The 12,129-nt window shown below is 53.8% G+C and overlaps 1 protein-coding gene across 2 annotated transcripts in view; it reads right to left on the bottom strand.

The window, feature by feature from the left end:
* The window catches only part of ITPR3 (inositol 1,4,5-trisphosphate receptor type 3), a 73,021-nt gene extending 65,713 nt beyond the window's left edge, over nt 1-7,308 (bottom strand). For both annotated transcript variants that reach the window (XM_077161512.1, XM_077161513.1), the window contains exon 1: nt 7,141-7,308. In XM_077161512.1, the coding sequence (XP_077017627.1) occupies nt 7,141-7,229 (89 nt within the window). In that variant the 5' untranslated portion in view covers nt 7,230-7,308. The remainder of the gene's footprint in view (nt 1-7,140) is intronic.
* Between the last annotated feature and the right edge of the window lie 4,821 nt (nt 7,309-12,129).

The raw sequence follows: 12,129 nt of genomic DNA, 5'->3' as shown, positions 1-12,129 counted from the left end.
ATCGCCTGATGCCTTGCCTGGGCTCTGGCTACCACCCCACAGATCTGGGCCAGACCCAAGAAAGGCCACTCCCCAAAGCAGGCACTGTCTGAACACTGGGCTGGGCTGGCAGCGGATGGGGGTACCTTGGAGCCTCCTTCTCCAGATACACAAAGAGTCATGCCTGCTGGGTGAGGGTGGGGCTAGGGATGTGGGGTGGGGGAGAACCTAGATTCATTGGATGGGGACCCTGGCTCATTAGAGAAAAGGAATCTAGGCCTGCATCCCTGCAGAAACATCCCTCTGCTTATCCTTACCACGGATCCATCCCTGTGCCCCTTGAGGGGTCAGACAGTACGTGGAATTTAAAAAAGAGCTTGGCCCTTACCTTTGGAGAACTTAAAGTCTAGAGGAGACAGTAAGCTGCACATGGAGAAAACTTCAGGTGGCTCTCCAGTGGGGAACAGAGATGACAAAGATAACAAAGTCCCCAGCCAATGTGCAAGGCTTGGGGCACCTGCCTCTACCCCCAGGCTTGGGTTTCTGGCTCTCAGGCTTGGCTGAGCCCTGGCAAGGACTGGGGTTAGGTGGGTGCACGGGAAAAGCACATCTGTTAGGCCAAAGAGGAAACAGAAAGGGAGCAGGAGAAATGAGAAGCTGAGAAGAGATGCACAAAAGATACAACCCTGGGCCAGCCCTTGCCTCCCAGATCAGTCTTGCCAGGCCCAGGCGTCTTCCTTGCTCTCCATCACCCAGAACTGGACTTTCCGCCCGGCCCGTCTGCAGCACAGGCCCTCAGGCCCGGCCCGCCTGTCTCCAGACCTCTGCAGAGCTCTGAGAAACAGGACAGCCAGAGCAGCCCTGGCAAATCCAGAAAGTCTACATACCGTCTACAGCATAGCCAACCCTATCTTGTCAGGAGCTCAGGATCACGGGGGTGGGGGCACCGTTTTAGATTAAAGGAGGCTTAAAAGACATAAGAACCAAATATAACGCATGGACCTTGACTGAACCCTGAATCAAGAAACCAGCTGTCAAAGACCGACTGAGGACAACAGGGCACATTTGCCTGAGGATTGGGCATTAGGTGCTTAAGAAACTATTCATTGGTGTAATGACAGTACCATGATTACATAGGAATATAGCCATATTTCTTAGAGGGGGTAGAATGAAGTATTCAGAGGTAAAAGGATATAATGTATGTTACCTACAACAAAATAGATGCAGCAAATATGGCAAAATGTGCACAGTTATTAAGTCCAGGTGGTGGGCATATGGGTTTTCCCTCCGTTTTCCTGAAATATATTTACCCTGCAGGCTGGTGGTAAGGGTTCAAAGAGACAGCAGAAGTAAAGGTGGAGCTACCCACGTAAATGCTCGGCAGTGTCGGCCCAGAGCTACCTTCATCATCATCATCAATGAGGCACAAGCTTAATTCTCCCTCTTCTGGCCTCTATCTCCCCTGGTACTGCTTTCTAGACTCAGACCCTGGAGAGCATGGCTCTCCTACAATATGGAGAAAGGGGATGATGGTCAGTGGGCTGAGTGATGGGGAGAGGGATTTGTTAGCCAAATATGCACAGGGGCCCCTGCAGCTGCCCGGGGCTGAGATTTGTGTTTACTGCCCCTTTGGGCTCTGCCCAGCCGCCAGCCAAAACAATATGTGCCTGTACGTACCACTCTGCTCTCTTACTGCCCCCACTCAAGCTCCTGCAAAGACACCCTCCTCCTTCTCTCCCCGGGTCCAAACGCCTCTGTCTGGCTCTCAAAGTCTTCTGTAGTCTGGCCCCGCCTGACATCGCCTGTTCCCCAGTCCACATTCTGGGCTCGCTGTGCTGTGAACGCCCAGCCTCATTTCTGGCCCCACTTTCTCTCTTACAGTCCCCCAGTCTGAAAGGCCCTGCAGCCTGCTCTCTGCGGATTCCTGCCATGTGACTCCAGGCAGGTCATTCAACCTCGCTGAGCCGGGGCCTTCTGTGGGAATGTGGGAATGGAGGTTCAAATGCAGGGTGCCCCTGCCCCTCCCAGCTGGACACCTGACATGGTCAGGGGGGGTCTCAGAGATTCGGGCTGGGCTCCCCTCCCCTCCCCCAGACCTCCTCCCCTCAGCTCACACAGGACCCACTCCCAGGGAGGGGCTCCACATGGGGTAACGTCTAGAGAGCAGGGCTGGAAGAAGACATCTGGGGACTCTGGGTGGGTGTGCAGGGATAACTGACACCCAGAAATCTCCCCCCAACCTGAGAGCTGGCACAGTCCCACCTGAAAATCCAGTGCTTGGTCCCAACCCCAACCCGAGCCTCCGCCCCACCCCACAGCCCCACTGGGCCAGGCCAGGAGGAAACATGGGGTCAGGAATGTAAGCAGGGCGGAGAGTGAGCAAGTGGCCGCAGCAAGGCTGTTTAAGGCTGAGTTCAATGCGGCCTGAGACCAGAAAGACCCAGGGTGGAAACTTGAGGCTGCTTCTGACTTCAGCCAGCAACCCGCTACCCCCACTCCATCACATCTTTTCTTTCCTGGGACTTCTGGCCTGCCCAACCTCAAGGGCGGAGGCTGATCTTACTTCCCATATCCCCTAATACAACACTCACAAACATGGGAGTTGACGTGGGCCAGACCCCTGTGGGACAGGGTTCACGGTTTCTAGCCCCAACCCCAAGTCACCCCACCATCGGAACACACGGAATTAGAGAGGGCCTGTGAAGTATAAGAAGTGTCTTCCCTTTGATCACAGAATTCCACTTCTGGGAATTTATCCCGAAAGGATAACTGGACAAGTGTTCAGGCATGTATGGGCAAGGATGTTCAGTGCAAATTGTATATAACTGTGAAAATTTAGAAACCGCCTAAATGCTGAATACCAGGGTTGGTTAAGTAAATTAAGGTACAGCATTGCATGAGCATAACAGTGGTGGGTTGGCATGAGAAAACTTAGCTTACTGCACTCGTAAAAGGACAGCATGCAAAACCATATGTGCAGCTGGATATCGTTTTGTAAATCTTTACTTGTGTATATGAAAAGCTAGAAGGTCTATATACAGAATGTTACTATAACTCAGCAGTGGTATTACAGATAAGTTTTTACCTGAGTTTTTCAGGTTTTCTCCACCGAACATTTTAAATAAACAAATCTGTGGATTGGGCTAGCTGAGGCCAAGACTCTTTCTTGTATTACAGGACAAGGGTAAGGCAACATCTCATTCCAGTGAAATCACAATTAAATGAAAGCCAAGGGCAGGTCTGAAATCTACCTGGGAATGCGGTCAGTAGGGGAGGGGCAGTCCCACCTTCCTGGAATTATATGTCTCTCGGAGACTTGAGGCTCAAAGGGCACTTCCAGACCAATTCTCCGAGCTCCCCACTGCACAGGCTAGAACTCTGTCTTGGTACCGCTACTGATTCCCCAGTGCCTAGAACAGTGCCTGGCACATGGTGAGTACTCGATAAATGTGTGTTGAATGACTTAATGAAGTCTGACGAGGGCTAAGAGATGGGCTGCTGGGGCAGAGGGACAAGCAGATGCAAAAGGCAGGAGGAACCTCAGTCCGTGGATTCCAGGCCCTGCAATACACTCATATCTCCCAAGGAGCTTTTAAAATACCCAACACCCAGATCTCACTCCTTGAGATGTTGATACAGTTGTCTGGGGTGAAACTTGGGAGCTGGAATTCTTTTAAAGTTCTCTAGGGGATTCTCAGGTGCAGCCAGGGCACCTTAGAGGACATGCAAATGACAGAAATGTGCCCCGAGAAGGAGCCAAAATTACCTAGCGAGTTCATGAGAGGGCAGAAAGAACTCAGAAAAATATCCTCCTTGGAGTTCCGCCATATTTACCCCTCCACAACTCTGGGTTCCGACCTGCACTGTCCACCCTCCCAGGTGGGGAGGGGTGTATTCTCCCTGTGATCCACCCAGCCCTGGGCCTTGAGGGGTGCTCCGAGGCCTGTCCATGAGGCAGTTTGACAAAAATTGGAGCTCAATTTCAAGACATCCTTCACCCACACGTCCGGTGGGTCTGGGGACACCCCCTCTCGATACCGAAGTCAGATCTCCAAAAGACTGGATGTGAGCCCCCAAGGAGCCCACCCTAAACACTCAGGGCCTGCTCTTCACAGCTGCCGGCCTGGAGTGGCATTAAACCCTCCCCCTTTGTGCTGGCCCTAATCAGCCACCCCAGCCTTGGCCTCTGTTGCCTCCCACCTGGGGTGAGGGGCAAGGCAGCAGCACTAGCCATGCTCTCCTGCCAAGAACAGGCATGGGCCTGCTTTCCGCTGCCGCCTGGCGGTCCCGACCCGCTCCAGGATCCGCTCCCCAGAATCCTCCCACCCTCCTAACCCAGAGTTAATGTGCAATCTTCACCCGGAACAGTAATTACCCAGGCGGCTCTAATGGATCTCCTCCACTTTGCCCTGCAAAGGCCTGGCCAGAATCAGAAGGCTGCCCCAAGCGCCCCCTCTCACCAAAGCCCTTCTTCCCACCTCGCCAGCCAAGCCCGCCCCTCTGTTCACCAGGCAACAAATTCATTTCATCCAGCCCTTGCTGGGCCACCTCTTGGGGACAAGGGGGCATACAGAGTCACTTAGAGCAACGCATCTCACACTTTAAAGCACTCCCAGGTTCCCTAGGTATCTTATTAAAATGCAGATTCTGATCAAGTAGTCCGGGGAAGGGTCTCTGAGATTCCGTATTTGTAACAAATTTCTTCTCCGTGATGCTGATGCTGCTGGGCAGAGGACCCAAAACTTTGAGTAGCAGTGATGTACAGTACTTAGAAATCATTCTTTCATTGAGTTCTGAGAAGGCAGGAAGCACAGTTCCCCTATTTGCCACCCAGTCCTCAGCACCCAGTACAATGCCTGTGGATGTGCTGAATGGAGGGATGGTGTAATTAATTTGTTAATCCTGGCAAAGCACCTAAGATTAGATGGGCCAATAGAGAGACCTCCGGCTAATTGCAAAACGATGTGATTAGCACCTGAGTGGAGTTTGTACAAAAAGCAGTGCAAAAGCAGAGCAAAAGGTATACCCCAATCCCATGTGGGACGGTGCGGGGTGAGGGAAGTCAGGGGGGAAGAGGTGGAATCTCTTAAAAGAAGCCACATTGCAATAAGTCTTAGAGGGTGAGACAGATTTACCGAGCTGAAGGGCACAGGCAACAAAGAAACAAAGGTAAAGAAAGTAAAGAGAGAGCATGGGTGAGGCTCCAGGAGTTAGGAGTAATGTATGCCACTGGAGATGCAGGGGTAAGAAGGTGGAGGTGAGAAAAATCCAGAAAATTTAGCTGGAGCCGGCACATGCTGGCACCAGGATACCAGGCTGAGAAGATGGCGTCCGTCTGAAAAAAGGAGCTACGGTGGGTGTTTGAGCAGAGAGGGGGCTCGTGGGGTAAAAGGGCTCAGAGGTCACCAGGTCCTGCCCTAGGATCAAAGTGGACTGAAGGAGGCAGCTTTCTGGGACAGGAAGGGCCAAGGCAAGAAAGAGTTCTGTTAGGAAGCAACCAAGGGAGCCCTTTGTAAGGGGATGAGGCCTGCGTAAGGGAAAGGGAGTGGGGATAAGAAGTATCTGCACTGATTCTGCTAAATCCCATGGTGTTTAAAAAGCATCCACTATGTGTTCAGCCCTGAACCAAGCACTAAGCAATAAGGAGGTGGTCATTCCCCAAAACACCCCAGTGCTGCTCACACCAGGAGGCTTCCAACACCATCTGCCCCCATGCCCTCTATGCCTCCCATCCGCCTTATGAGTGGTACTTACTATACACCTACTATGCACACGCCCGGGCTGGTCAGGGCTTTCTGGGGGAGGCCTGCACGAATGCAGACCCAGATGTGGCTCCACCCCCATCCTTTGTGGAATTGAGAGAGCAGAAGCCAAATCAAATGGGGGTGGGGGTGGCTGGGAACTCCATGTCTGAATGAGGAGGAGAATGGGAGAGGCCTGGATGGTGTTGAGATAGGAGAGCAGGGTGTGCTGGAATTCCCAGCCAGCATCCCTGGCTGCCAAAGCCAGCCCTCCAACCCCCACAGTCGATTCCTTTACCAGAGGGACTCACTCTGGGAGAAACCAAGGGAGTCAGGGTGACTCTGACCTCCAGGGCTCAGGGGGAGCCAGCCTGGGTCCAGAACCTGCCCTGAGCTGAGGATACCAAATCCAAGGCTGTCCTCCTACACCCCCAGGGTGGGCATCGAGTGGCTGTCCAGCTGTGTAGGGTGAGTGGAAGAGGATGGGTTTACCCTAAAGGCAGCTGAGCCAGGGGGGAGGATGAGACTGAACTGAACACAAGCACCCAGACTTCCAACGGGGCAAAGGGAGCCGGGCCCTGCCCTTGGGCCTGGCTGCAGAGGTGGAGAAACCACTTTCCCTCCCGCTCACCCACCCAACTGCTCCTTGGAAGGGCGAACCCATTTGCTCAGCCTAATTCTTCTCCCACTCTCTCCCTACTTCAGGCTTGGCCCTCTCAGGGAACATGAGTTGATTCCCTGTTTATCCAGCACAGTCCCTGGAGGGTGGCGGCCAGAATTAATTAATGTTTGTAAAGTGCTCAAGAGACCCTGGGCTAAGGGACCGAGGGGCGCCAGATGAGCAGCGCAGGAAATTGACGGGGGAAGGGGGGAAGGAGGGCAGCCTGCCCGGACCTGGGACACCTGGAAGGGAAGGGCTGAGAAGACACGCCTCCCGAAGGGGGGCGGGACAGGAGAAAGCTGTGGGGAGAAGCTGCGACCCGGGAGAGGCGCGGCAGGACCTGGAACGTGCCCGAGAGGCCCCCTCCCCACAGCTCCGCCCCCACCCCCGAGCCGGGCACGTCCACGCCCTGATGCCCTCCCCCAGGCCCCAGCCACCCACCTGCCCGCACCCAGGACCACCTGCAGAGGAAGTCTCGGCCCCTCAGCTCCTCTTCCCCCTTGACGGAAAGGGAGCGCGGGAGCGTGGAAACTTCGCCGACGCGGTGGGGAGGGGGGGCGGCGGCGGCGGTGCCTCCCGCCAGCTCGGCAAGGCGCCCGTCCCCTACCTGAGCAAACATTTCACTTCCTTTCTCGAAAAGGAGACGAGCCGTTCCCGGGCTCTGGGGATGTCGGTGCCCTCCGTCGGGGGGATAGCAGCGGCGGAGCCCACCGAGCCCTCTCCCCCCCGCCCCGCCCTCCTCGAGCACGGCTCACTCACCCCAAAGTGCTGATGAAGCCGTTGACCGAGCCCTCGGCGTACAGGGAGACGATGTCCCCGATGTGGAGAAAGCTGGACATCTCGCTCATGGCTGCGGCCCAGCGGGGGCCCGGAAAAGCGGCTGGGGCGCTGGGGCTCTGGCGGCCAGGCTGGGCGCGGACGGCGGAGGGGTGTGGGGAGCCCGGAGGAGCGAGGCCCCCCACCTCGGAGCCGGGCGCTCGGCGCGGCCGGGGCGGGCTGGCGGCCGCGGGGGCGGGAGGTGGCGCGGGGCGGCCCAGGAGCCGGTGGCGGCGGCGTCCGGGGGAGGTGGTCCCGGCGTCTTGGCGCGCCCGCCGCCCGCCCACCCGGCCCGGCCCGCGCGTACCTGCGGCGTAGAAGGAGCAGGAAGTCTGGGGCGGCCACACATACATGCAAATCCCGCCCGGGAGGCGGGGAGGCCACACCCCGGCCGCCCCCCCTCCCCCGCCCCGCACCCCACCGCGGCCCGCCCGCCGGCACCCATGTGCGCCGGCTCGCCTCCCTGCGCCCCGCGCTCCTCGCGCGTCCGGGGCCCGCCCCTGTCCTCCCGACACCCCAGCACGCTCTGAGCGACTCGGAGGAGTCCTGGGGCTCTTAGGAGGCACCCGGCCTGTGAGCTCCCCAGGGCGGAGTTCTAGCTCCGGCGAGTCCCCAGACAGACTCGCGGAACCGCCATCCCCGGGACTCTGTCCTCCCTCCCGACTTTCCCCTCCGCCGCCCACCTCTGGGAGGCCCAGTCGTAGTGAGGGCTCTCCGCCTTCGGGGTTCCGCGGACTGTCTATCCCCCAGCCCTCGGAGTCGTTGAGATCCAAGGCTGGCGCCTTCGGAAAGGGGAGTCCAGGGTCCCCGTAGGCGCTACACTAAGTTGTGCGCCGAGGACGCGCCCGGGAGCACCCTGGCCGCGGCCGCCCTCCGGCCACCGTGAGGTCTCCGCGCCCAGCTGACAACCGTCTCGCGCCCAGCAGCGCGCTCATTCCTTTGCAGCTTCAAATCGGGATTCATTTTTCTCGATGTGAAAAGCCTTTTCATTGCACAATAGAAAGTGCTCAGGCTTGGAGGGGAAATGAAGGAATGGGGTGGGTTTTGTTTTTTTCTCTCCGCATTCCTGTGTACAAAGAGATCCAACTTCCGAATCAGTTCAGCCGCTCCCTCTCCAGGAGCTGGCTCCGTAAGTCTTGGCTCCTTCTGTCTTGCCTTCAAAATAAATAAATAAGGTGACGGGGAGGCGGGCTGTGTGAGAGCTACCGCCGCTAGTTAATCGCGCACCAGAGCGCCAACAAGGATGAGGCGCGGCGCCAACCCTCAGCAAGCTGGGGCCCTTGCTCACCAAGTCCTACCCTCAGACTCACGTCCCCAGCTCGTCTACTTTCTGTTCTGTTCCCGGGTGCTTGGGTGTTCGCTTCCTACTCCTTTTATTTGAACTTCTGGAATAGAGCGCCACTGCCGGGAGATCACGCCCCACCCTCACCCCCTTATAACCACACTTACTCCCTTCCGACCTCCCCCCACACACCCAATACTTCCTGAAAGAGGGGCGGGCGGGGGGGGGGGGGCGCTTTTCCCAGGGAGAAAAGAAGGAGGGGCTCAGAGACTGTAGCAGGAAGAAGAGACCCGGGGAGGGGTGGAGACAGTTCAGAGCAGAGAGACAGCTGCTGAATCAGGGAGAAGGGGGAAAGAGTCCCTGAGTGCGGGGCTTTCTCAAAAGGGGACCCCTATAAATGTGGGAGGAGCGAACACTTCCAGGGTGGCTGAGTTCTGTGTTTTTGTCACCAGTAAGAAATAGGTTTTTCATCAGACCAGTCCACAACATCTATATATAAGTAAAACAATAGTTTTGCAAAACAATACTTACCCTTATGACCTGTGTTGCACTCTGATGTTTTCTGTTCTGTGGCAGTTTGTTGTGTGTGTGCTTGTTTATGCTGATTGTGTACCACTGAATTACCTTTTAAAATACAGCAAATGGGTTGAAAACTGCAGTTTGAAAACCTTATCTGGGCTCCTTTGCCATAAAGAGAAAACCAGGGCATCAGACTTCAAGGTCACATCTCACAGCCGTTCCTGCTGACTAAAGATGGAAGCCAAGCCCCTGATTCCCAGTCCAGTGCTCTCATGGCAATCCCTCTAAACCCCCACTGGGCAGGGGCCTAGCCTCAGGAACAGCTTCACTTGCTCCCAGGTTAGAAGGGAAATATGCATTCATTCCATGAGCATTAGTTGAGGGCCTACTATGTGCTCTGATCAAGCCACCAGCCTCTGCTTAATTGCCTTTCCCCCTTGCCCAGACAGCAATGATGACTGGAAATACCCTCCCCAGCTGCCTGACCCAGGGCTTGTGCCTTCCTTCCCCCAGCTGTGTCCAGGGGTTCATGTCTTTCCTCTCCCGAGATTCAAATGGATGGTTCCATAACTCAGCCGCAATCTCACATCCAGGAAGTGGACATCGAGCCTTTCTGGCCCACCCCTGGCCTGGGAGTGCTCTGAGCCTGACTGCTGCCTCTCTACCAACCAGAAGGACTAGCAGGAAGGAGGGCATGGCCCTCCACCAAGCTGAGCAGTCCCAGGTGGGCACGCCATTGCCAGGTTCCTGCCACACATTCCTTCTAGGTATTTTTCTGGAACATGACATCCATACTGTGTACCAGGGGGTGGGGGCTGGGGGCGGAGCGGTGCCACTCTTGGGATCCAGGCCCCAGTCAATTGCTTCTGCCAAATCACCTCCACCACAGCTCTTTTATAAAGACTCTGAGTAAGAGTTTGTTTAAAGAACAGTTTAGCTGGTTTAAAAACAAACAGAAAGTTTTAAGAAACAGATGATAAAGCTCCAAAGAAGCTCACACCCCTGCTCGAATGTCTCCTGGTGCTCCTGGTCATCCACAGAATAAAGTGTACCTGCCTTAGGTCAGCACACTAGACCCTACCTAACCTGCCTCTCTGTCCCTACCCCTTAGCAGTCAGCAAAGATTGCTCAAAGAGGAGACCTCCAGTCAAGTGTTGACTCCCCCAGGCCCCAGTTGGAGTCCCAGCCCTGCCACTCTCCGGTGGCCTGGCTTGGGACTAATCGCCTCAGTTTTCTCAAGTCTGTTCCCTCATCTGTTAAATGGAACAGTAATCATACCATCACATGAGATGGAGTGGGATAAAGCCCTCAGCCCAGCGCCTTCCAGCTAGGAAGGACTCAACGAGGTCATTCCCATTTTCCCAGAGCCTGTCCAGCCTCAGGCCTCTGTCCCTGGGCTCCTGTGGCTCCCTTCATCATTTCTCCTCTTCTGTTTGCTGCTGTCAGAATACATCTTTTTCTCTGGAGCATCGATTTTTTAAAACTTTTTTAATGTATAATATAACATGCATACAAAGCAAAGAAAGAAAAAAGCCATAGTTTTCAAAGCACTCTTCAGCAAGTGGTTACGGGACAGATCCCAGAGTTTGTCATGAGCTTCCTTACCATCATCTCAAATTTTTCCTTCTAATCGCTCCAGAACATTGAAGGAGTTAATGTTTTCTTTACCATCACATTCGACCTTTTTTTTTTTTCATTTTTTGTAAAAAAAATAACATATATACAAAAAAAAGCAATAAATTTCAAAGCACAGCCCCACGATTAGGTGTAGAACATATTTCAAAGTTTGACATGGGTTACAATTTCACAACTGCAGGTTTTTACTTCCAGCTGCTCTAAAATACTAGAGACTAAAAGAGATATCAATTTAATGGTTCAGCAATCATATTCATTTGTTAAATCCTATCTTCTCTGTATAACTCCACCATCACTTTTGATCTTTCCATTCCTCTCTTTAGGGGTGTCTGGGCTATGGCCATTTTAACTTTCTCATGTTGGAAGGGGCTGTCAGTAATATGGAGTAGGGAGATGGAACTATCTGACGCTCTGGTGAGGCTGGGCCTTCCAGGTTTCAGGACTTATCTGGTCCAGGTGGAGGTTGTAGGTTTCTGGAAAGTTACTCTAGTGCCTGGAACCCTTGTGGACTCTTATATATTGCCCTCGGTGTTCTTTAGGATTGGCTGGAATGGTCTTGGTTAGGATTTGGCAGATTATGATAGGTAGCAAGGTCTAACTGAAGATTGTGTAAGAGCAACCTCCAGAGTAGCCTCTCAACTCTATTTGAACTCTCTCTGCCACTGATATCTTATTAATTGCACTTCTTTTCCCCCTTTTAGTTAGGATGGAATTGTTGATCCCACGGGGCCAGAGCCGGACTCATCCCTGGGAGTCATCTCCCATGCCGCCAAGGAGACTTTCACCCCTGGATGTCATGTCCTATGTAGGGGAGAGGGCAATGATTTCACCCTGGGGCACCGATTTTTAAAGGGTGATTATGAAATATTTTAAGAAATAATAGAGGAAAATATGGTAACCTTCCTACACCTACCCTCCAGATTTGTCAAATCTTAATACATGGCCAAATTTGGTTTCAATCTTTTTTTAAAGAACTACTCCTTAAAAATCCAGTTGAGGGCAGGCAACAGTGGCTCAGTGGCAGAGTTCTTGCCTGCTGTGCCTGAGACCCAGGTTTGATTCCTGGTGCCTGCCCATACAAAAAAAGTTCCAGTTGAAATCCCTTATGCACGCCCTCCCAGACTCCATTCCCCTCCCTCTCCCTCCAGAGGTAACCACTATCCTGATTTGGGTGGGTATCAGCTCATGCAGATTTGTATGCTTGCACCACAAACGGATGTATCCTCAAACTTTGTATGTTATCACTTTACAGGGCTTGCATTTTGCATAAATAGGGTCACCCCCTCGGTGTCCTTTGATACATACAGCAAGTGAAAGTGTGATAGTCCATTTCCTGACCACATGGCAATTTGTTTATCTACTTTGTGGTTGAACATTAAAGACTTCTCTCCATTTTTGCTACTACAACAATGTTGCAATAAACATTCCTGTCTCCTTGTGCATATGCATGAGTATCTCCAGAGCAGCTTTGTTCAAACCGTGGATTGCACCACATT

The sequence above is a fragment of the Tamandua tetradactyla genome, chromosome 5, assembly GCF_023851605.1.
Source record: "Tamandua tetradactyla isolate mTamTet1 chromosome 5, mTamTet1.pri, whole genome shotgun sequence".
Classification (NCBI taxonomy): domain Eukaryota; kingdom Metazoa; phylum Chordata; class Mammalia; order Pilosa; family Myrmecophagidae; genus Tamandua; species Tamandua tetradactyla.
This window is presented reverse-complemented; position numbering and strand designations above follow the sequence as displayed.